Source organism: Saccostrea echinata, unplaced genomic scaffold, assembly GCF_033153115.1.
Source record: "Saccostrea echinata isolate AGI-Se365-2 ecotype Australia unplaced genomic scaffold, CSIRO_AGI_Sech_v1 ptg000030l, whole genome shotgun sequence".
In the NCBI taxonomy this organism is placed as follows: Eukaryota; Metazoa; Mollusca; class Bivalvia; order Ostreida; family Ostreidae; genus Saccostrea; species Saccostrea echinata.
This window is the reverse complement of record NW_026889779.1, coordinates 19,523,389-19,549,317: the sequence shown is the minus strand read 5'-3', so window position 1 is coordinate 19,549,317 and position 25,929 is coordinate 19,523,389. Positions and strand designations below refer to the sequence as shown.

General features: G+C 33.0%; 1 protein-coding gene across 1 annotated transcript; it reads left to right on the top strand.

Annotated features, from left to right (window-relative positions):
• Positions 1-1,215: 1,215 nt before the first annotated feature.
• Positions 1,216-25,513, top strand: LOC133196918 (trichohyalin-like). The gene is made up of 26 exons (XM_061332763.1): positions 1,216-1,704; positions 3,182-3,362; positions 3,842-4,128; positions 4,503-4,986; positions 5,101-5,151; positions 5,238-5,321; positions 5,770-5,873; positions 6,025-6,193; positions 6,453-6,617; positions 6,878-7,006; positions 7,247-7,422; positions 7,560-7,665; positions 7,930-8,076; positions 10,011-10,112; positions 10,797-10,973; positions 17,331-17,462; positions 17,886-18,100; positions 19,027-19,090; positions 19,327-19,350; positions 19,937-20,041; positions 20,499-20,582; positions 20,797-20,852; positions 21,600-21,711; positions 21,930-22,112; positions 22,456-22,638; positions 23,953-25,513. Exons 1-26 carry the CDS (start codon positions 1,556-1,558, stop codon positions 24,034-24,036), a joined length of 3,753 nt encoding a protein of 1,250 aa, XP_061188747.1. The 5' UTR covers positions 1,216-1,555; the 3' UTR covers positions 24,037-25,513.
• Positions 25,514-25,929: the final 416 nt, after the last annotated feature.

The window sequence follows — 25,929 nt, the reverse complement described above, 5'->3', positions numbered from 1 at the left end:
TTTTTTGTTCTCATCAGATGTTTTACCCTATGATCATGATCCAGTCAGATAATCTAATAGATATTTTATTTCTTAAATACATGAAGGAACATGTGACACATTTTCACTCGCAAAGAAGAATTACTAAGTACATAAGAAATACATGTACTAGTATTCAATATCATAGCATGGTATAATAATGTCAAGTTCTGACTTACAATGTATCTATAGGAAACCTACATCTATAAAACAGTAATTGACTTTCTAGTTTTTCACCAGTTCTGACTCATAAGAAATGTGATCTCCCGTCATTGATTATCTAGTTAAAGATACTGAACAACATTATCATGTTAAAGAACACTGACGTTCAGATGCTGTACGAGTCTTACGTCATAGATATCATAAAGATCGTATGATTGACATATGTAGAGGAAATGATGTAGAAATAGTGAAAATGAATGCTAATTCCTAAAAAAGACTTTCAATATAATTAATTTTACTATAAACCATGGCAACAAGACATTATCAGGTTACCTGGACATTAGTTTTTTTTTATGACTGACTTGGAGGTCATGTGTGGGGATCTCAAATGTCCTGTCGATGACATGGCACGAGTTTGGTAATGATAAATGACCAAGCCTTGAAACGATTATTAATTTAATTACCATTATACATGAAACGCAACAATATTTGTAGCTTAATTCTAATCTTTAAAACTAGAGATTGAAGATCTTAAGGTTCTTTGAGTTTCCCATGGCTGAATAGTTACTTATATGTGTAACAATTACGGTCCTGAAGAAAAAACAAAGACGTATAGAAATTTGATTTGTGTAAGGAATGCTGGTATAGTCTAGCTGCAACATAAGTGTTATGTGTCCTGTTGACAGACCATATCATTGTCTTTTGGTCTGCTTCAGTGAACAATAAAAGATTGATTACAAGATACAGTTTTTAAATTGTCCATAAAAATTACTATGTACTGGGTTATTGATGTGAAATAAAGGGATACTGTGAGAAAAAGGGATAGGGTGTTCTGCCTTCTCTGTAAATCATTGAAATGGGTGATTCTGTGGTTGAAATTAAAATTGTAAGGTTAAAGGCATGTTGTGTCTGGTCTAAACTCTTGCTGGCCAGCTAATGCCTCTCTCAACACAGGGACACCTTGTTTAAGATCTGTATCCAGAAGTGGTTGTGTGTGTTGGCTGTAGGTAGAGTCTTTGCTGAGAGACTTCTTGTCCAGGAAGCTTATCTAAGGAGAGATGGATTTGGGTGTCTTTACAGTAATCTACTCGTAAATATACCCGTTTGTACATTCTACCTGTTGGATCGAACATATTAAATTTTTCTGTGTATGTTCTTTGATAAAAGGGATTTTCATTGGAACATTCATATAAGTCCTTTTCTGAAGGATCTTCTGATTAAAAGTGTTTCCTGAAGAAGAACTTTGTTTAACACTGACATATGGCTTGTCACTGCCAAAATAGTTATTGGATTATAGTGAAGTTTGAGTGATGTAGAGTGTACTTAGGTTAATCCTCTTTTTTTGTAAAAATTCAAAAATTCTGGAATTTCAAGAATGGAAATTCAGGCAAATAAATCAGCAGAGGAATTCTTAACTACTCTAAAACAGTCTTTAAAACGGATGCAAAACATTCGACAGGCGGAACAAACCATTCGTTTGAGATTCCGCAGTTCGTCTTTGACAGATCTCACAAAAATTGGCAGGTAAGACAGCTTTATCCCAACCTGTCCAAAAATGTACCTTTTAGTAATGAGCAAACTATTCTCTAAAATGTCACCTGTTAATTGACAGGTCTTCCCATGGGTATTTGATTCCTAGCTTGTTTATTAATAAAGACCAGTGTAGGAGTTTGGGAGAGACAATAGGATAAACAGATTGATTGAATTGTCATGCTTTCTGTATAGAGCTGCTGGAATATACCATACAGTATTTATTGTATAAGACTGTGTGTGGTGTATGAATCGGGGAGATGATGATGTGAATCACAGCTGAAATGTTAATGAACGGGAATGAGTCGACAATTTCTTGCTATATAATAGAGCATGAAAAACAGGCTAAAAAGATACCTGGATTTTTGCACTGTACACCCTTACACGCAGTATCTTGTAATAAACTTAGGGTTTGCAATTTTTATTATTAAATCCTTTATTGTTTAGGGGCATTTTAGTGTAGCTATGAAATTCAACTACTTTCCAAAATGATAAGTAACAAAAAGCATTTAGAACTTTTGAATGTATATACTGTGTGCAATGTTTCAGACGTCAGAGATCTTATTAAAGCAAGCTAATTTCAGTGCATGCAGTTTCAGAACACCCACTATAAACCAAACTGAGGAAAATTGATTTGAGGTAGCATTTACACAGATACCTTGGAAACTTGGTCCAAATATTACGGAACAACAGCTTAAGATAATGTTTGAATAATGGATACAGGTGCCTAAAATGGTCCTTGTGCATTTAATAGATCTGAACAAATTGAAATTGGAGGCTCAGGTGGTGCCATTATCTTCTCATATTTGATGTGAATTCCTGACCAATTTATACATGCACAAATAAATCAATTGCATGGAAAGTGTACATTCTGACGTGATATGCACATGTATGTTCAATACTCCAATAATTTACCATGCTTTAATAGTTATTTGAAATAAAGAGAGGACCCTAATATCATTTTGCATATAAACTGGACATAAGATGACACTTCATTGCTTCCATTTTCCCCCGCTATGTATTACTATGCTGGAAGCTATACAGATTTCACCGAGACATGATTTTGATTAAATATCGAATCTCTCAGCCAACCCTGTCTTCACTTTGTCACCAATATAATACAACATCCGAGAACTCAATCCTATCAAGCTGAAACTCTAGCATGGTCGCAGTGATTAGATGGATTTAACAGATAGTCATTTAAATATCACAGGTTGTATATACCAGCAAAGTCTCTATCTCATGAATTTATCTGTACAGGTATACTAATTAAAAAGCCATACAAGACAAAGCATACCCGATGACTTGATTCATTGACTTCTAAGTGTATACGCTTTGGGCAGCAAGTGTAGATATGCTTTTTGGAGGTTACAGGTGCATTCAGCAGATTTTGTACATTAATATATATAAGAATTGATTTGTCACAGCATGAATAATTGACAGATATTAACACAGTTTAATTTGTTTGTAGACCCGTCTCCAAGAAGGTTGACAGACCCAATGCCAGGATGGACCGAGAGGAACTGGCGCAGGAATCGGCCAGAATTCAGAAGGAGATGGACGAGAGAAAGACTCGAGATCACCCCTCCCGCAGGGATGAAAAGTCCCCCACTCGTACTGCGATGAGTTTATCAACTTCAGCAATGAACAGAGTAAGTATGAAAATCTGTTTGTTGGTGTGGCATAAATGTATTTTTAGCAACATTTTAAACATATTACGTGAATTGAGTAAAATTCTTACAGATACAATATTTTGAACATCTGCAACTTCCTGAAACATATAGTGTATTACATGTATACATTTGTGTGCTTTATTTTACCATTACTTTACTGAAATGATGCTGACAAATAACCTTACACATTGTAGTTTATTTTTGTATCGTGGTGTAAAAATTTAACAGCAAACTTATGGATAAAGCATTACATTTCAGCTAGATAAATTTCTCAGTTACTCTTCCCTTTTTTAATTCATGCACCTGGGAGTTTGTCCTATGTGTAATTCACACTACAGTACTTGAGTTGATAAGTGCAGAAACCAGGGTTATGCTTCAATCTCAGTATTTTCACTATGATCACAATTCACATTATTAAGACTTTGTTCAAAATTCCCTTTAATTTGGTTCCTTTACAGTTTCCTTCCTATGAAGAACTAAGATCACAGCTACCTCCAGGGTGCCCCGACCCACTTACTGGACGATTCAGCCCTGCCCCTCAGGAAAGAATGAGTACCTCTTCCAGTCCTCCCCCTCCCAAACAGAAGTCTGGTTCTATCCATCCACCAGAGTTATATGGACAGCCTAGTTCTCCCAGGGACCTACATAGGAGGTCAGTTTCTCCTACAGAGAGGACCAGGAAATACCCAGATGTACAGAATCCCAGCACAAGGAGCTTCTCTCCTGACAGATTACCTGATGTTCAGTAAGATTCCCCTCATATCTTTTATTAATTATGAGTTTATTATACAGTTGAACTTTGGTATCTCGAACATGGATATCTCGAATACCATGGATATGTCGAAGTGATTGGGAAGTCCTAACCACATATTTCTTACGTATTTTACCCTCAATATCTCGAACCCCTGTATATCTTGAAGTTTTTTCTTGGTCCCATCGAGTTCAAGATAACGAGGTTTGACTCTATCTAATATATGGGGAAAAAAAGGAAAAAGATTTATAGTATTTGTAATGACAAAAGTAAGATTTTTTTTCCAATGTTGCATTATTTATTAGGACCACTCCATTATTGAATACATCATGTCATGCTGTTATGACTTGAACACATTTCATCAACAGATTGGATTCACCAACTATGACAAGTTCTCCAAGAGAAAAGAAATCTCATACACAAGACAGAACGGAACCAGTTAGTGTGGAAAATCCTCGTGAACAAGAGAGAAGTCGGCAAGTGATGCGACCTAAATCTCAAAAACCAATAGACAGATATGATGATCAGGACAGTGATTTCAGTGATGTTAATGACAATTCTCTGTATGACAGAAGTGCCCCTAGTCAGACTTTTAACCCCATAACCAGTTCTCCTATAGATAGAGGGAGGACTAGGAGCCGCAGGTCTAATGATTATGAGGGTTCTGGCCAGCCCACTAGTAGGAGTCTCTCAGAGAGACCTTTCTACAGTCGGTCTTCCTACGATCACGAGAGAAGCCAAACATCACCAGAGAGACCTCGTGTTTCACAGGAAGTTCCAGATGTTTCGCTGGGAAGAATAAGTCCCATTCTCAATGGAAGGGGTTCACCAAGGGTTACAGAAGAAAAATTGGTAAGAGAAAAATGAAAATAGGAAGTTTTAATCCAAAGAAATGTAAAGAAAGTTAATTGTCAATTTTTTTTTCAAATTTGAATGTCATAATATACATGAACTGTCTTTTTGCAGTCTGTTTCATTCCAAGATTTCCCGCCACCTGCACAGGAAGATGGTAGAAGTGTAAGTAGTGATGCTTTCTGACTTACATGTTCATGTATGCTGTTTTTATATGATCCAATTTGCTAATATCTACATCTCTTTTTTAGTCCCCCACGTATTTAGATCTGGCTTACAATAAGGAGAGGCCATCATTCAGATCAGAGTGGATTGCCAGAGGAGTACCTTCTAGAGTAAGAGATAAAGTATTAACTAATTGTACCAATGTATAATTTTATTCATTCACCTGCAGTGTATGCCAAGCACTTAGAGAGTCCAGTGTTTATCCTTTTGGATAGGAACAATCTTTTACACAAAAGGTAGAAACATCTTGTAAGGTCCTATCATAAACATGTATTTGAGTTGTTGTATTCAGCCCATTGAAATGAATACTTAAAGGAGTACATGGTCACATCCAGGGTCAAGGTCACAGTTCTTTGAAAATTTGCCAGTTGAAACTTCATGAATATGCATATCAATACAAGATGCAGTATTTGATAAAATTCAGGGTCATATTATTGGATATTATTGGATGTTCCATGTAGCTGCATGAAAATACTTTTGTTCTGTGAAATATTCCCTGTGTTCAATTTTTTTAAAATTATGGTTATGTACACAATGTATTTTTATTTGCGTTTACAGTCAGAAAGTGAGAGTGAACCAAAGTCTTTGAAGAGAGCCCTCCTGGATGTAAGAACTGCAGAGAAACAACTTAAAGAAATTAAAGCCCTGACTGAGGATGCCAGGCAAGTGACATAAATTGATGGAACTTTCTTCCCTTTAACTGTTACGATTAATTGTTTTCTTCTGTATTTGGTTGAAATGACAAATCTTTTAATTTTGATACACTTGTTAATATATCTAGGACTCATTTTTTCTGTTTAATGCATATTACAGGACACAGCTGATGCTGACAGAATTTAAGAGAGACAACAAGCAGAGAGATTATGAAAGAATGAGTGAAGACTTAAACAGGAGGAAGCGGGAACTGAAAGGTTACGAGGACCAGCTAAGGTCAAGGACAGGTGATATTCTACAGATGGATCAGACTCATCTTGGTGATAAGGTGAGTAATAGAAATCAGAATTTAAGGGAGACTACTTAGAGCTACATTATTTTATACATAGTGTATTCAATTTTGTTGTTGTTATTCATTACAGTTTTAATTTATTTTTGCTGTATTGTGATAGGACAAAAACAAGTGAATGCATATTTAAAAGAAAACGTTAATAATCCTGAATTATGAATTAATAAAAAAAACCCAACAAATTGTAGAGAAGAGATGTAGACACTGGATGACATTAATTTCTGGTTTTTCTTTTCAGACCCTTGCCCTTATCCAGGAGAATGAGAGTCTGAAACATCGACTGAGACAGGCTGATGGCCTCGAGTTAGAGAGAGATGAACTTGTCAGACAGCTAGAGATGGCAAAGGAAGACCTCTTCAATGAACAGAAACAGGCCAGGCATAAGACTGAAGAACTCAAAGATGTAAGAGATTGTGTATCTGTCTTATATTTTTTAATTATGATATTAATTAGAATATTTATAGAATATATCATACATGTGCATATGCATACATGTATATATAATTTTATTTTATAATTTTATTTATATACCTTTACATTTGCCGGTTATGATATTTGTTATGTGAATATGTAAAAATGTCAAATTTTGTCTTATGAAAGATTGAGGATAAATGGGTTGTGGTAAATTAAATGTATCTTCAAATTCAATTTTCCATTTTACAGGAGATAGAAAATTTAGCAAGTCAGCTGGAAGAAAGTAGAGGACCCTTCCCTGTAGTGGACACTCAGAAAGTACGGGAACTAGAGGAAGCTCTGAGAAGGGTGGAGAAGGAGAAGACAAATCTTATCAGGGTAGGCAGTGTGCAGAGTTGTCTTTCCTGACATATTATTGCTTACAAGATTCTAATTTTTCTTTTTACTCTTCATATAAATCAGGACTGGTTTACTGTTTATGTCCAACAGTTTAGTGACAGTATCATTATAGCCAATAATATATGTACATGTAATTAAGCTAACAAAGTGTTACTTTTGAAACATGAACAATTAAAACCAATGAAAGAATTTATCGTAACCCCTAAAAATTTTTAATAGGATAAAGCTAGTCTGTATGAAGAGCTTCAGGAACTGTCTAAATCTGGTAAATCTGAGTACAGAGCGAGGTCAGGGAAGGCCGAGGAACTGAGAGCTCAGCTAGACAAGGTCTGTGTAGAGCTGGCAGACATCAAGGAGAAAAACTCAAAGATGGAGGAAACCAATGGTCGACTCAGGTATTTGTCAACCTGCTAGATTTCGCAAGATATTTGGAATATGTTTAATTTTATTTAAAAGAAGACTTGATGTTTTGGAAAATAAATTGCTCTTAGTAACTAAGCTAACAAATTTTAGATATTCATTAAACTTACAGAGAGCAGATTGGAGAATTGAAGAGACAGTTAGAAAGAGAGAAAATGCTGAAAGATGGGCTGTTGGATGATCATAAAAGGACTCTTCAAACCCTCAGGAAAGAAATGGTAAGATTATGAAAAGCTAAGAACAGATACTGTATATACTCGCCTATAAGTCGTTTTTTTGGGAGTTAAACTTTGGTCCAAAACTCTTTATCTGACTTATACGTGAGTTATAAAAAGACTGGTATTTTAGTGGTTCAGTCCCTCTAATTTAAGCTTAAAAATACAACCGACTCATAGGCGGAACGACTTATAGGCGAGTATGTACGGTAACTGCAAAATGTCCCCATATACATGTACATGTATCCAGTTAATTTTCTTGTGTAGGACACAGCTATGGGACAGATGAGAGAGAATTTGTTCCTGGAGAAACAGAAAGCTATAGAGAACATCAGGGAAGATGTTGACAAGGGAAGGTCAAAGACAGAGGAACGACTTCAGCGGGCCACAGCAGAACACCAAAAAATTCTCAAGGTAAACCAACTAATAGAGAGAATTCAGATTATACTATGATCTAAATACTTAATAAAATGAGAATTACTTTATGTGGTGGATAATGCATCATGGCTTGCTTTTCTTTATTTGACAGTATATAAAGGTAAAAATATATTTGTTAAGGAATTTATAATCTGCATTTAACTACAGTAAAACTTGTTGAATCCGGATGTTGTGCATTCCGGCATGTTGTTCAGTCCGGCGTAATATTTTAGTCCCGTGAATTTTCTTTATAATTTATGTTTGATAAATGTTGTTCAATCCGGATCTTGCCTATTCTGTAAACCGGCCGCTATTTAAAGAACTAACTGCTCATAATTAGTACAAATTATCTCCTCTAATCCGGCCATTTATTTTTACCTGTGCCGGCTGGTCATTAGAGAAGTCTCGCGTGGGGTAATTATTGTTCCGTTAATGATCTATCCTGTATTGACAGTTTAGATTTTAACAAACGTGATTTAAAAAAAATCATTAATGGCTCAAGTAAGGCGAGGAAACTCGCAACAGAATGAGTGATAATGATGGTTACGTGTAGCATATCTGTAGAAAAACTTGGAGACTTATTCATGACCTCCTTTCTACTTTCGTTTTGCGTGCACGACGTGCAGTTCGAATTACTTCCCTTTGCGTCGCTAGTTTACAACGACCAGAACGACATAAGATTTTGGTTCAATATACATTACATGTATAATATTTGAAATTAACAAATACAGTGTCTAAATATTCGAAGATATTAATTTTAAAAGAAAGAAATTAATTAGGAATCTGTTCCTAACTAAATAATATTTACAGCTACGATGAGGCTTTGGGGTGTGTTTTAAACATTTAACGATTTTCAAATTTGATAAATGACCAAGAGATATTATATTTCGATACTGAATAAAAAACTTTAACTGAAATGAAAATTCTGAAGAGTTCAAAACAAACGGAAATAGACGATTTTTTCTAGTGAAACGTAAAAAATGACACATTTGATCAAGTATTTATTTACCACTCTTTGTTTATATCTACGTAATTTTTAACTTGCTATAATGGTTCAATTTTCTCCAATCCGGATGTTGTCTAATCCGGCCAAAAATTTTGGAACCACTGGTCACCGGATTAGACAAGTTTTACTGTATAAGCATTATTACTTGTATTTTACTAAACCTTGTGTATATATTTTTTTTTATTTTTGCACTTGATTTAAAAAGGGTTTAATGTCTACTTTATAACACAAAATTCCATAAATATATTTAATATACATTTAGTAAAATTTAGGATGCTCCTCTAAATGCCAATTAATTGCAAATAGGGCCATCTTTAAATAATTGTTTGTTTGCCCTCTCCCGACCGACTGGCTAAAATGGCCCAACTCAAAACTTTTTTCAACTTCTGTGAAGCGATAATTTTTTTCCCCTTTATATATCTGAATTTTCTCATCCCATCAATATGTTATGTTGAAATTTTCAAGAAAAAAAAAATTTCCCATCTACCTACTGACCCATTTTTTTTTACCCTAAGTCGGGAGAGGGCAAACAAATATTATTTTAAAGATGGCTATGGGTCATATTGTGACTATCTGAAGTGGAATCTTTTTGTTAGCATAGGAAATTTGTTTGGTAAGGCCTTCTGTAAGAAATTGTTTACAGTTGCTTCACATGTATGGTCAAGATACTTGTATTACATGTATTTTATAGTACATGTACCTGTGCATTATAATACAAGATTTCTCACTTTTAATGCCCCTTTCACTCATAATCACTCACATATTATTAATTCATATATAATCATTTATCTTTAACCAATTATAAAATAAATGACTGCATATTTTGAAATGGATATTTTAAAGTATCATTCCACAAAAAATCATTTTTTTTAATTATCACTTTAAAGGTTTTTTTTTTTTTAATGTATATTGAATATTTATTCAGCAAAAAGAAGAGGAGATAACTCAGTTAATAGAAGTGGTGGGGAAACTTGAAAAGGACAGGTCACTCTTGGAAAGAAGAATTAAGGATGACACAGAACAAAAGGTTTATTTTTTGCCTACTTTTTGGCTCTCTCACATTTTTTTCAGTTTTAAGTATTATGGCTCTCACATCAAAACACAAATACATGTATGCTAAATGGACTTTTTTTTTAAGAGAAGGCCAAACGGGACAGGAAATATAACTTTAAAGCAAATTATTTTTTATGTGCTTATAGGCACTAATTCTAGAGTTTAGGGGTAGTATAACGTCCATGTAGTTAAAAAATAGTCGATTTGTGTGATGTTTGATAAACATTTTTACAGGCATGCAACACAATATATTCTAGCACTTTTCAATCCATGGAATAGACTTCTTGTTGTCTGCACTCATGGCAAATATTAAAAAAAAAGATTTAGGGTTTATTTGGTCAAAGGTCAAGGTATATTATATACATATACATATTGTATATATAGGTAGATCAAGATTATTGATAGGTCAAATGAGATTTTTTTTTAACAATGTAATTATGTACTTGCATACTCTTGAACCTAAGAACTTAATATTCATATCATGGGTGGAGGGTGAATAGAACAAGAAATTTTAATAGAGATTTTTGAATCATTGAGTTCAAGGTCAAGATGTAACTTTTTTTGTTTTCACAATATACTACAGGAACCTGGATAAGTTTTCTTAAAAATCTTTTTGGATGTATGTAATATGTTTTTCTTTATTTTTTCTTTTTATAAGGTACAGGAAGCTTTGAAGCAGGAAAGAGAGCAACTGGTGAAAGATAAAGAGTATCTGCTGATGAGGGAGAGGGAACAGAAAGAGAGTAGACAGACTCTGAAGAACCTGGCGAACGAACTCGAACAGGAGAGGCAGCACAAAGGGACCTTGATAGAAAGGATTGCCCAGCTAAACAAGGTACAGTGTATTCTCATTCCACAATTATCTCAAAATCAGAGGATTAGCCAGCTGAATCAGGTAACCATACCCTCAATTCTCTCCTCAGCAAAACATATCTGCCAGCTACTTGTATCCTTTAAACCTCAAAAATCAGAGGATTAGCCAGCTAAATAAAATAATTGCAGACACCCCCCCCCCCCCACCACCACCACCACCACCACCACTAGCCCACTCCTCAACAAAAGAGGACCATGCAGCCAGCTTGATATCCCTTTCATAGGCCAGTTATATGATGTGATTGTGATTGTGTTTCCCAACCTTCTCCTCAACATTAGATGGTCAGCCAGCTTAAAAAGGTTATTGTATCAATCAACTCTCTCCTTGATTTCATAGGATGAACCAGCTAAATTAAAGGTTACCGTAAGTGTAGAAACTCCAGTTACGCCACCCTCATTTTGAATAGTAGACATTCGCTATAGCCTATTGTACATACATAATCAGTTCCGTTCTCAATCATTCAGGAACCATGCACTTTCTCCATTGTCAGTAGAGACCAATTATTGGAATCAAGACTGTGTAGTGAAAGATAAAACATAAGAAATAGGTATTAACAGTGACATATAATTGTTATACTGTACATCACTTTTTATGTGCAAAAACTTTATTTTTATGTAATTACCCGAGACCATCTGCTCATAAAAATTTCACATATAAATCTTCTATTAAAGATTACATAGTGGAATAACCAAAATTTGTCAGTGGTATAAACTTGGTTATCATTGAGCTGTTTAGTGTGCTTTCTCTTCTTTGGGTATCTACTCAAAAATATATATTTGTGAAGGAGAGAAAATGCTGATGTGGCAGTAAGTCTGCCATTTAGCTAAACTATTGATTGATTTGTTGGCAGCAATAAACTTAAAGATAACAAAACAATGATTATTTATTTATGCATCTGTCTTTTATCTTTGTACCTGTATTGGCAGACATGCTGAATTGTCAGTAGGCAAGTGTTTGTCAGGCTTGTGCTATTCACTGGTTCCATACAAACCTTTAAAATTAATGATAATTGCTCTTTTCTCATTATTCTTTCATTATAACTGTGCAGGACATAGGATATATTGTCTTTATAAATGTAAAATTACTGAGTCGATAGTAAAACACATTAGGTACACCTGATTTATTGGGTTATTACTGATGTTCAGTAACACTGTTCTGATTTTACAGTAATGGTCTAAGCCACTTTTCTTCCAGTCAGCTAAAGCTCTGTTTGATTTTATTGCATTTGGTAAAATGAAGAAGAATTGTGACAGTTTTTGATGCCCTGATTTATTTTTGCATTTATAGCTGTGTCTGGGAATTTTAAAGTAACAGTGCTACTGTTCTAGTTGCAATGAATAAGTTCACTAAGACTTATATATAGCTATATTTCCACCTCATGGGCAATTTCTGTTCTACTCATGAGAAATAAGACAAAATGAAATGATAAAAAATTAAGACATTGTGAATCATATCTATTGATTCAAACAGTTTTAAAACTTGTAAATTATTAAATATCCTAACTAAAGAAATATGTATGTGTCACGTATGGTTTAAAAATTATAGTCCGTAGGATAGGATTGCAAAATGATCCATTAAGTCCTCAAGAGCTTTTTACAAATCAAATATTTATAAATGAAAACGATTGCAGTATGATGACCGTGTGTGGGTTTATACAGTTAAATATTTGATATACACATGTACCTGTATTATATAGATCTTTTTTCCATTCATGGGGGTTTCATTTAATCTCAACAGAATATTATTTGTATTGTTCTGTGAACAAATTAAACACCTCTATCAGAATTCATTGAAATTGAATTCCTACCTGATAGAATTAAAGAGATTAAGGCACATACTATTCTATGACTTTATCTTATCAGTTAAACAAATCTCTTCAGTTTATCACTTTCTAAATTGAAAAGTTTGTATACTTTGTCTGTTCATGGCTTGCCACTTGAAGTCACCAGAGTTCTTGATTAAACATGTTTAGTTTGGCTTATTGTTTAACAGGTGGATCAGAAATTTTCATTTTTCATTATCACTGTATTGTTTGAGCAGATTAAGATGGGAAAAGAAATATGATCTTTGTATTTACCAAACAATGTATGTGTTAAACGGCTCAGTTGCTGTATTGTGAAAGTTCAAACATTATATATTTAACGACTTTTAATTCCACTAAGTTAAACAGCCATAGGGCTCCTTCATAATTCAGCCATAAGAGTGTAGATATTATTTTAGATTTTTTTTCCATTTCAACCTCTTGAAAAGGTCTTCAGTTTTGTGCACGGTTTATATTACGGTTTGATTGGATTATTGTGTCACCTATACTCTGGTGGTTTATTGCTATTGGCTTGGTATTGATTTTATGAGATGGAAAAGTCTTTCAGGTGTTCCTGCATTTGATTATTAAATTCTGAAAGGGACTGTGATCATTCAAAAGAAACCTCCATTTCTTAATTACAATTCTACTTCGCACCTTTCCGTAGGTGTATAAAAATTAATTTTCTGGATGGTAAATTTTTTCTTTCCTGAGATTCTTTGGATTTGGTGATACTGCAGACCCTATAAGATCTAGGGCTCTGACTGTCTTGGCTACTATTGAATAATGCATCAGTGTGTAAACTTACAGCCATTATAAATGACCCATACGTTTTCCAATAAAGTCTAGATGCCGTAAATCTAAATGTGTAGTAAATTTTATGCCCAATTTCCTGCAACATACTTCAGACGATATTTTGGAGTAGTAGTTTTTGTATCATAAAAATTTTGAGAAGAACAAAGTCTGTCTGACAAGGGCAGTGTTGGAGTACTCCAAGTTCTTTTTCCAATGTGTTGAAACAATTTCGAGTGGTCTAACAGTTACTGGAATGGATTTGGATTATGACCAACTTAGGGGAATCCGAACAAGATTCACTAACTGTTTACATGTAAGTACATTGTATTTGATAAATTATTTAATTTTGATTAATGAGTTTAAAAATAAATGAATAAAAGCTTTCTTGGTAATTTATATTTAAAATACCCCTCCTCCACACCCTTTTTTCCCTATTAAGGAGAACAATTTGATTTTACTATCTAAATATTATACATTTAAATTACATTGAAGATTATTTTACTAGCAGAATGATGTTTTTCCCCCAGCAGCAGTTCAATACCATTGAGATTATTTAGAATACATAGTTTGGCAATACAAGTTAATTTATTAAATCATTTTGACACTCTCTGGTTTAAAAGACGTTTGACAATCAATAATGTACCCGGTAATAATTAACAGGGTGTAAAATCATTACAGTGAAACTTAATTAAGGTGGGAGATATAGTTCAGTCTTAGTTTGATCTCAGTTAAGGTGTGTTTGAAAAATTGATCTTCGGTCAATTATATTTGGTCTGTCATTTTTTTCTTTAATTAAAGGTGTTTGTTGATTATCTACATGTAGATGGTTCAAGTCTGCTTGAGTTGTTTGCTATATAGTAGTGGTTTATATATTTGTTACTTATAATAAAAGTGTGATGGGAGGTAAATGTCTAATGTTCATTGCAAATATGGTTTTCCATACTATTGGTGGCTTTATTTTGTGGATCTGTAAACATGGCATTGGAATATTCCACAAAAAAAATTAAGAAAAAAATCACTGTTTTAGTACACAGTCAAATTATGATAATATTATTATGAGCTAATATTGTAGAGATATCTACATTTTGACATTTAAATTGTATTTGAAGGCAGAAGATGACTGTAGCCAAGCTATACATGTATACTGATCTAATGTACTCAATAATCTTATAGTTCCATGCTGTTATGGGTTGCATTGAGAGTAACTATACAGCCAGCAGTAGGCTATGTATGTGTCAACTCAAAGAATGCTAATATGTAGACTTTTTCTTTGATTGAATGTTTAATATATTGAATTTTTCTCAAGTGTCTTGACACGTTCATGTGGTGTATTACACTGAGAATTAATGTTACTTTTATTCTAAAGTCTGTATGTGTTTGTACAAGTGTGTAATGTGAATCAAATCTTCAACTCAGCAGAGAATAAATTTGTTTGCCTGATTTAGACAAACTGGTCTGATGATTTTGGAAATCAAAATTTAAATACACCTTTTTTTTAATGGGTTCACAAAGTAGAATAATTTGCGTCTGTGATTCTTGAGTCAAAGGTTTCTATCATATTTCATAAAAATCTTCTTTTCTCCTTGTCATGAAAAATATACATGTATTAATACTTCAAATGCTGTTAAAAATATAGAGCAAATGGCATGATCAATTTCAAAACTTTAAGAAATTTATTTGTACAAGTGCATGCAGTCTTCAAATCAATGCTTGTATATTTATTTCTTATATAATGGCTTTTAGCATCAGATTTAAAAGATTTGTTTGGCCATTTATTCACATTTAGTTATTCAATCAGGAAAATGGATTTTAAATGTTTAGTACATTAGTTTTAAGTTTTTATTGAGGAGTGTATAAAATTCCTGTGTAAACTTGTTTGTACTGAATTTATAGAATTTAAAGGTAAGACCGTTAGTATTCAGAAACATTCTCTATATTATCTGTGCATATACAGCTAGCAAATGACCCTTGTTAAGAAATTTCCGATAGTAAAGAACTTTGAATAAACTGTGCCAAGACTATACAGACATGAATGACAATTTCAGCACACCAAAACTTTACATTTGAGTAGTCTAAAAATGCCTTTTATAACTTTATATTGCAGTGTATTATACAAATTCAGGACTAAAATGAAAAAAGATAAGGGGATTAAACTTGTGAAAATGTTAACATGCTTTGACCATGCAAAGATGTTGAGCATGTCTGTTAATGTATTAATCATCTTAAATGGTACCTCATTCAAGCTTTAGGTCTACTTACAGAATGCTTGGTAAATATTGGATTTGTGAACAAAATAAACATATTAACTAACTTTTAATTTAATTTTCATGAATAAGTCAACATTTAACAAACATGAGTCCTGCCTTTTACGCCAGCACCAAAGTGGAATTCTCTCCGATTTCAATCAATGTTTCATATGCCTTTTTGAGCTCTAGAATTTTAGCACACATGTACTATAAATGTACTTTTTCCATGGGGTCAAATTAAATTCTGCGGAATCACAATTTCTGTTCTGTCTGCAGGTATAAAATTATGTGGATTCCTTAGATTGCCACTATGAATATACATTGAGTGTATTTTAAGTATGCTTGGAGAATTTTCTGTGACATATGCATACATTAAATTAATACCACACAGAAAAAAATACTTCAACAGTATTTGAAATACTCTCACCATAATCTGTCTGTGCATAAAAATATAAAGAAATGCATGATGGTCAGAACAAAATGGAAACATCAAATTAAGTAACCATTAAAATCTTCTTTTGGTACATGCACCTATCATCACAGTGTTCATGAAAACGCAAACTCGGGAAAAATGAGGGAAATCTTATACATACAGAAAGTCAAGTTTATATCATTTTATTGTTGAAGAAATGCTTTCACCAAGATTTGTCTACATGTATGTGTACAAGAAAATGAAATTGATACTTATTGTATACTGTTCAGATGAGTAAAACACAAGAAAAAAGATGGAAAGATAAAATGTAAATAGTCATTGTGGGATAAAAAAAAATATTTTTTATACCCTCTGAAACAAAGTCTGGGGAGGCTTATAGGAATCACCTTGTCCGTCTGTCTGTGCAACTTTGTCTGGGCTATAACTTTTCAATGGAGAGTCACTGATTAGGTTGCCCAGGACCTGAGGGTGTGTCTTGACCTTGACTCAAGGTCAGTCCAGTAAATACAAGGTTACTGGAAGAAAAACATATAAAATTTTTATCCAGGTTATAATTTTGTGATGGAGAATGACTGGAAGCTCATACTTGGTACAGAAACTGCTTATTTAAAATACCCAAGGTTCTGTCATGACTTTGACGCCTTTGTAATGGAGAATGATTGACAGAACATACTTTATACAGAGATTGCTTATGGATGTGTCTTAACCTTGACCCAGGGTCATTCTAGCAAGTTCAAGGTCACTATCTTAAAAAAGAATAAAACTCTTGGCTATAAATTTGTAATGGAGAATCACATTTACAAAATTTGAATGGCCACTTAAAAAAAATTGCAGTGGGGGTTATTATTTTGTGAGTATCTCTAGTTCTCTTTGCTAAAGTAGAAAAAGAAGAGAAAGATATTTTGGCTGTTTTGTGTAGTTTTCTGGAATAAGCAATATTAAATTTCCTCTTAAACAATATGAATTATGCTTGAAGAGTAGCAGTTAATATGTTATATGATACTAGAAATTACCTCCAATCGTTCTCAAATTCTAATTTACAGGATCTTGAGGAGCAGCGTCAGATGAGCAAACAGGCAGCACATGATCGTATGATGGCAGTGGCTCGAGCCAAAGATCAGCTCAAACAAGAGATGTTACAGGAGATGGATCGAGTCCGGGAAAAACTCAAACAGGTAGCTTTGGTGTCAGTCTCAAAAAAAGTGTTTCACATAGAATTTAAACAAATTTACAGGTAGGTTTTGTCTCGCTATGGTTAAACCAATTTTCATTCACAAGCAAGAATTATCTGAGAGATGACAGACTCATTTTGAATCACAGACTAGTCACTTAGTATATGTTTTTAAAACTGAAAGGCTTCTTTTTAAGTTTTTTAAAAGTAGGTTTTTCAGAAGGTGATTGACATATAAATTTGTTTCAAACAGTAGTTGATTTACACTTGTGTGAATTAAACTTAAAATGATTTAAAACATAGGGATATAAGAAATATGATAATATTTAATATTTTTTCCAAATTTTAAAGTTTTGTTTCATTCTTAGTGAAGCATTTTATAATTTGCATGGATATGTTTATAAAAAAAAAAAATGGATCATTTTAGGAACACAGACAAGAAATAGAACGCTTACAGAACACTATACGCAGACAAGAGGAGGAGCTATGTAATCTCCGGGCCGAGAGGAAGCTTTACGTCCGACCCGAGCTGGAAAACACTCTCGACAGAGTAGAGAGGACAATCGTCAATGAAATCAACGAGGAATGCAGACGCAACTCTGGAGTTATAGGCAGCAGTCCACGGAAAGTCAATCTCAAAAAGTATGTGGGATAGGATAAAAATTACACAAATATTTACGTCTTTAATGGTTTAAAATGTCAGTGGAAGGTTATACAGTGAAACCTCTCTAATCCAGATGTTCTATATTCTGAAATCTTGTCTAATACAGTGTAAACTTTAACTCCTTTGCAGTAAATTCTAGTGTTTAAAATATTATCTAATCCAGAATGTTGTCTAATCCAGCCAATATCTTTTGAACCAATGGTGTCTGGATTAGACAAGTTTAACTGTATCTCCAAGAATAAGCTTGAAAAGGAGAAAGATTTTCTTTGTTATTTGTATAGAAGCTGCACATATATATATAGGATCTCCCATGATTTGTAGTTGGATATGATTTTTATCCAACGAGTTGTGTGTTTTTTATCCCAGAGCCTTGGTGAGGGGATAAAAACACACAACGAGTTGGATAAAAGTCATATCCAACTACAAATCATGGGAGATTCTTTTTATCCCATGTTAAATACTTCACATCCAATGTTTTACACTGTTTTATATAGGACTCCACTTTATTTTACTTCATCACTCTAACGCAAAAACCATTGTGACGTCACAACTGCACTTAACTGTGGAATATGAAAAAATTATCCAATGAGTCATATCCACAGGATAAAGGGGTAAACGTGGGATAAAAATGAATTCTAGATGTTTACTTTCACTATACTTTCATTTTTTTTAGTTCAGAGGGAAATGAACCCTTATAGTAATTGATTGTTATATCTATCAATACAAAGAGATATGAGTGTTAGAATTAAACCGAAGTCATGGTCTGATGGAGGGGTGTTTCATATTCCTTCAGTAAAGTAATTTTAGAGGAAGCCAGTGTCGTACAAAGCAGATAAGCAATATTTATTGTATGAGTTTATCAATTTTTATTAGATATGCATAGTCTTTACAATCTTGTTTTCAGCTTTCAAGTAGAAAATGGAGGCTACACTCCCAATGGCAGGAGAACTCCTACCACAGCAGCTTTGGTAAGTTTATTGTTATGCATCGTAATCACGTGTTACTAAATATAACCTTCCCTTCCTTTTTAGTACCAGGATTAGTAAAGGATTGTCATGCTATGTCTGCGTACATATATTTTGAACATTGAATAATTTACAGCAGTCGTAGCTACAGAAAAAGAATTGATATAGTTGCAAAGGAAAAACGATGGGTGAAAAATGTAAAGTTCATGTATTATTCAGAATTTTTTGTTCCACAATAGATACAGCCCACAGATAACAAAGAGGTTGGTTTGTCACACATAATAATGCTGATGACTTTCCTGTATATGCAATACTGTCTGTTTTAACATGGCTGCCTTGTATTCTATAGATGTTACAGCTTACCTCTTTTAATTATTTATTTGTTAAAATAATGATAAATTTTAGTCTGTCATTACCACTTTTAGTAATATGTATATATATATTTGTTAAAATGACACTTGTACAAGTCTGTTTCTGCTAATGGGCCAGGGTTTAGTCTGAAAAGTTTGCGTAGATATACATGTGTGATTTTCGCCAGCTCTGAAATTTTCATACATGTTAACTAATTTCAGATATTTTTGTATTGTTAATTTCATGTTATATAACCATTTTCAAAAATTTCATTTGCATAGAGAGTATAATTCACAGAGAGTAATTTTGCTTTACTTTTCACAAAATCACAAAACACAGAAATAAAAATACCTTCAATGCACTAATTTCCATTATTTTAAAATGCTTATAAAATTCTCTGGAATCCCAAAATTGAGTATGAATTTTTTAAAAGTATGTGCCTCTTTTGGTTTTATTAATTTGAATAAAGATGTTTAATAATTGCATCTTTTTGCGCAGGCAAACCTCAGAGCCTGCAACCAAGACCTACGTAACCATGTGACAGAATTAAAACGAGAATTGGAATTACAGAAATCAGCTCTAATGAGAGTGGAAAGAGAGAAGGTATTGGTATTGATTGGAGGATTCTCTTGTAATATAAGGTTGACAACTGTCATTCAAGGATATCAATGAAGAATTCCAATACTACACTGTTCTTGTTACCCTTTTTAGTAATATGTTGTACAAATGCTGTAAATCAATTTTTATTTTTGAGAACTTTATTTTTGCATAGTTCAGCAAGACTGTTTACTCACAAATATTTCATTCTTGCATATATCCTTATTATCAATGATTAAATACAACAATAACCCAAATTTGTGAAAATTTTGTCAAAATAATTAAAATATCAAATAATAACTATCTCACCTGACTCAAAAAAGAAATCTACAAGTCCAAATGCAATTTTTCTCTTACACCATTTTAAGTTCAGATCAATTTAGTTCTTAAGAGACTCTGTGTTTATGAGTACAGTTGTACTTCATTAAGAATTTATAACATGGCAGTAATTATCTTGGTACAGGACGACCTTGTGCAAAATGTAAAGAAAGAGATAGAAATAGAAAAGAATAAAGAGCTAGACAAAATGAAGCAGAGCTTGATGAAGGTAAGTGTTCTCCATAAACTTATCTACAATAATCTGATTTATTCTACTAAATTAATTTTTTGTGATTTAAAAGAATCAATGTTTTTAAAATATGTCAAGTTATCTGAAATCAAAGTAAAATATGTACATGTATATTAATATTATTTAAAGTGCATTGTATGTTAGATTTTTGTAGTTGTTGCACATTTTTTATTTTTTTCTGTGCTTTTTGTAGCAGGTGCCAGCACTGGAATACAATGGGTACAATGTGCACAAACCCAACAATCAAATGTAAGGAAATGGTAGCACAATTAATGCACATAAAACACAAATTCACAAACCACCAGAGAGTTCAATGTCTTCTGTTTTACTTTGGCACGTTCTTAAAGGACAATTACTCTAAAACTAGAGCTCATTATAAATATAGATACATGCATATACATGTATATTGCTTAACTGGATGTTGTATCCTGCAAACATTGCACTCTCTGTCATAGATCTGTCTAGTCACACTATAACCTGAGTGATGCAAGGGAGGTAATTCAAAAAAAGCACATTTGGTCTGTTTGGAGATGTTGCTCAATTAAATTGTTTTATCAGGAAAATGAACAAAAACTGCAACAGCAGGAGCAAAGTTACACTGAGAAAGTTAAGACATATGTAAAGATATTAAAACAGAGAGATGAGGATATAGAAGCCATACAAAATAACTATGATAAATGGAGAATGGCTACTGATGCCATGATGAATCGAATGGAGGACACACTGTATGACTCAAGGTATTGTAACACTGCTGAGGGTGAAGGTTTGTTGTATCTAGAAACAAAAATCATTGGAAATGTGTATCAGATTGTTAGGCTCATCAGATGAAGAACAGTTATTGTAGTTATAAATAATGAGAGTCGGAACTAGTATACTGTCAACTTGCTCACCTTGGGAAACCATTATGACTTAAATAAGAAATCTGAATCGAAGATTCAACTCTATGATTCAGAAGTGATATACATGTATTTAAATCCTGATATTTTTATGTTGTAGGCAATATAACAACAAATTGGTGTCCACCCCCCACTATGAGTACAGTCCCCGGGGTGAAGTACAAAATTATGAGATAGGAAGACTAGAGAGAGAAATCCGCAGACTAGCAGAGGTAGGGAAGATGTCACAAAAATCATAAAAATAGATTACACTTGAAGTATATAAAGTGTATGTATAAAAGTAAAGTATTTGCTATTGTTCATCCTTCTGCATAAGCATGGTTGTGTAGTATGTGATGACAAAAGCCTAGAGATATGAAATACACTTTATCCTTTCACTATTGATAATAGCAAATTCTTCCATTTCATAAATATTTTTTCTCCATTTCAGAACCAAAAACAAATCATCCATCAAAATGCCTCTGCCGTAGAACACGATATTCAGAATGAAAAAATGATAAATCAGTTAAAAGCCAAGGTCATGCAGCTTCAAGATGAGAATGTTGCACTTAAAAGCAGCAAGTTTAACTCCTACTCTGTTCCTGATTTGTCAAATCCAGCTCACTATCGCTCAGTAAGTAAACAGACCTGTAAACAACTAAAGTCAGCATTTTATAGTAAAGTATAATGGTATATATGCCTGATCACAGAAAAAAGGGATATGTGATAAGTTAACTTTCATTTTCTCCAAAAGAAAATACCTGTAATGCAAATAAATTCAAGAACTATGGATAAAATTTTTGATTTTATGCATATTGAGTTTTATCTTCTTAAGCAGTTGCACAAATTATATAATCAAATATTACAAGTTTTTGATGCTATAGTGCAATAGATCTACAATCAGCGGGGTGATATGAGAAGTACATCAGTTATCACATTATAAGGGAGATAACTCTTGCAATCATTGCTTTTCACAGTCAGCTTCCCTTCACCAGCCATCACACAGAGAGAAGCTGGCCCACTATTTGGAGCAGAGATCTAAGGAAGGATTAATAGACAGTGAGACTGTGGCAGAACATCAGAGAATGAACAGAAATATGATGTCACAGAAAATGATGGAGATGACACGTCTACAGAATTCCCTCACTGACCAGGCGAAGGTATGTTAGCAATACAGAATACTCATATATGTATATAACTACTTGGCAACTGTTTAAAAATTTGTAAAAATTTTACACAGGCTTAAGTCTTTGCCATTGAATTCAGTACAGCTATTTGCCTTTTCTGAGGATCTGAAGTACTATTCTTTTTCCAAAGTATGGTAAATATCAATTTATAGCGAACACAGCTGATAAAAGCAGTTAACTACATCTCTGTTTTATTACCGAATTTAGTATGAAATGCAATTATTTCCATGATAAGATATTTGGATAAGTATTTAAAATTGGTCAGTTGGCAAACAATATTGTGTAAAATTTTTCCTGTAGTAGCTAGAAAAATAATATGGAAGGTATTTGTAGTCCTTATGTACATGCATGTATAATTCTTACAACTTCTGGTTATATTTAATGAAGAACACAAAACATTTGCCTCAGAGCTTTAATAGTGATTTCTTTATATTTAATTTTCATTTTTACACATCTTTCATGTAGTAACCAATATTAGACGAACATTTTAGTTTTATCAGTTTACCTCATACTGTGCACCTAAATATGTAGAAAATTATTTGCATTAAAGCTTTCATTTTTTTTTTTTATTAAAGGGATGTTTTCTCTAAATATTCCCATTTTTAATATTGTAAATTTTAAGTTTAATGTACTTTTTTTAATAGAGTCAAAGAATCAAATGGTATATTTCTTATATTGTCCTTAAGGAGATTAATTAATTTAATGTTAAAATACATAAACAAATACTAAAAGATGTGCATTTCTGAATTTTGGTATATGGATTTCTTTCATGTTGTTGTCAAAAATATAATTGGTGCTTTAATGAATATCTAGAGAAAGCATTCTGTAGCTTAGCTTGTGCTACATGTAGCTATAGATATTGTGCTAATATAGAAAATGTTACAGTTTTAGCAGGTTATGGTGATGGTGCTTGCATGTATCCAAAGCTGTGAACACGCTGTGCTGACCTGGCAACTATTTCATTACAACCTAAATCTAATAAACATTGCTAACATTGGCTTCATTGCATGTTTCTGAGCTCTGGCTTCAGTTCATCATTAAGTTTCATGCATCTTAAAACTTCATTAAATTATAAAGCTAGTACATGTACATTTATATATATAGATTAGATTACTTATATTCAGTCTACCTTTAATGTTTCTAAATTACAACTAATTAGTTTTGTGTCTTTTCATACCTTGCTAAATATAAGAATTGAAAATTAATTTTAAAAAAAATGATATTCAAATATACCGTAACATGTTTGGACACCTGCTGATGTTGGCATGTTGTTTGAATTTATTTTAGGATTTGATTCACCTGAGTAAATCCTATCACCAGCTGAACAAGAGATCGCCATCACCTGTAAAAGATCTCAACGTCACCCAGTAACAGGAGGGGGGCAATAATGGGAGGGGATAGACTGTGGTCATTAGTATTATCTATATTTGTTTCAGAACCTGATTTACCTGGGCAAGTCTTATAATCACCTGGACAGGTATTACCATCCCCGAGAGGCCTGGTACTCTGTGCACGACAATAACCAATACTGACTGTATTCATGTAATTATGTAATCAAATACAGTTACATTTACAGTAGCCATTACAGAGTGTAATCATAAATGTAATAACACGAATGTAATCATGTTTCCATCGTTTGTAATTTATGTTATCATGATATTCTAGCATTAATGGTACATGTATATTGTTACAAAGTAGTTTTAATTATTGATTGTATGAGCTTTAATACACAAATTGCAAAGATATTTGTAGTCAATCTCTTAAATGTATAATTGTGAAAGTAATGTTGGCAGATAAATGAATCGAGACTTTTTATTCAATTTACCTGTTCCATCTAAATAGGAGTTATATATAAATTGTGTCAGTGCTAATGTGTATTTTTGTACATACTGGCTACGTACATTTTGCAATATTTCCATCTGAACCGACTTCCATAAGGTTATATGTTATTTGTAATATTTTTTTGTCCCTTATATAGCAAGTGTTAATGCATGGGTAGTGGAGTTATTTGTATACATTATCAGACACCCAAGTTACCTCTGAACAAAATCAAAGTTAACCTGAATGTTACAAGTATGTATACAGTAAGCCTCTGTATGTACAACTTTTAAGTGTTAGAGTTTAGTATTGCATTAAATGCATATCTAAAGAACTGTGTATCTTAATTGGCCTTTTGTACCAATTTTAGTCCATGAAGTACAATGTACATGTATATTGAAATTTGTACAATGATATGATTACAACTTATATACAATGTAGCAAGATGAAAAAAAAATCAAAAATAGTGTAGAGGTTATTTATGCTGAAGTTTGTCCATGGTATGATATGTCCATATGGACATAAAGGTATTTTCATAATTCACACAAGTGAAATATTTATTTATTTAGAATTGTATGTATATACTACAGGTCTCGTGCCAAATTTTCTAATTTTGGTAGTCCTATTTACAAAGTGTTGTGGTAGATATTAGAACAGGAAGCTGGATTCAGATCTGATATTTTCGCTGTAAATTTGCTTTATTTATAGTTGCTGTTTTGCTGAGCTTTTTTTATTTATAACTTTACGGAGATGCTACTCTCTGATGATCCATCAAGTGTCTGTGATATTCAGTTCCGTCCATACAAGGAAGTCATAGTGCTGTGTTTTAGATAGAAATGAAAGCAAGAGATTGAAAGAGTGAACGAATGCTTTGATGTTGTGGGTATCTTTGTATGAATGGGGAAATAGAGTAGATTTTTGCAATTAGAGATTACTAGCTAGGATTTTTTTCTATTATGCATTTTATGCAAATTTATTTATGATATTAATATATATATATATACATGAATAAAATATAATTTATGTTCAATTTTAATGTTTCTTCTTTGAGAGTGAAATTATTATATGCTATGATGCATACTGATTCATTGAAATGCATAGAATGGCTGACTGTTGGTTAGCAAGGAACACTCGAACAGCTGTATCATTATGCCTAACCAAGAATATGTCTGGAGCAGACAGTGTTTGTCATGTCTGTCTTTCCATCTTTTTCTCTGGCACACTTTCTGTTTAGCTTGGTTTCAAAGGAACTGCTCAAGATATTTTTTATCAAAGCTATGCCGATACACATTGGTGAGAGCTATTCAACTGCATCAACATTTTTTTACCTTGACCTTTTCTTTGACCTCACTTTTCCTTAATTTGTGTTTAACTCAGTTTCAAAAAAACTATTCAAGATATTTTTATCTAAACACATATATTCTGTTAAATATTAGTGAGAACTTA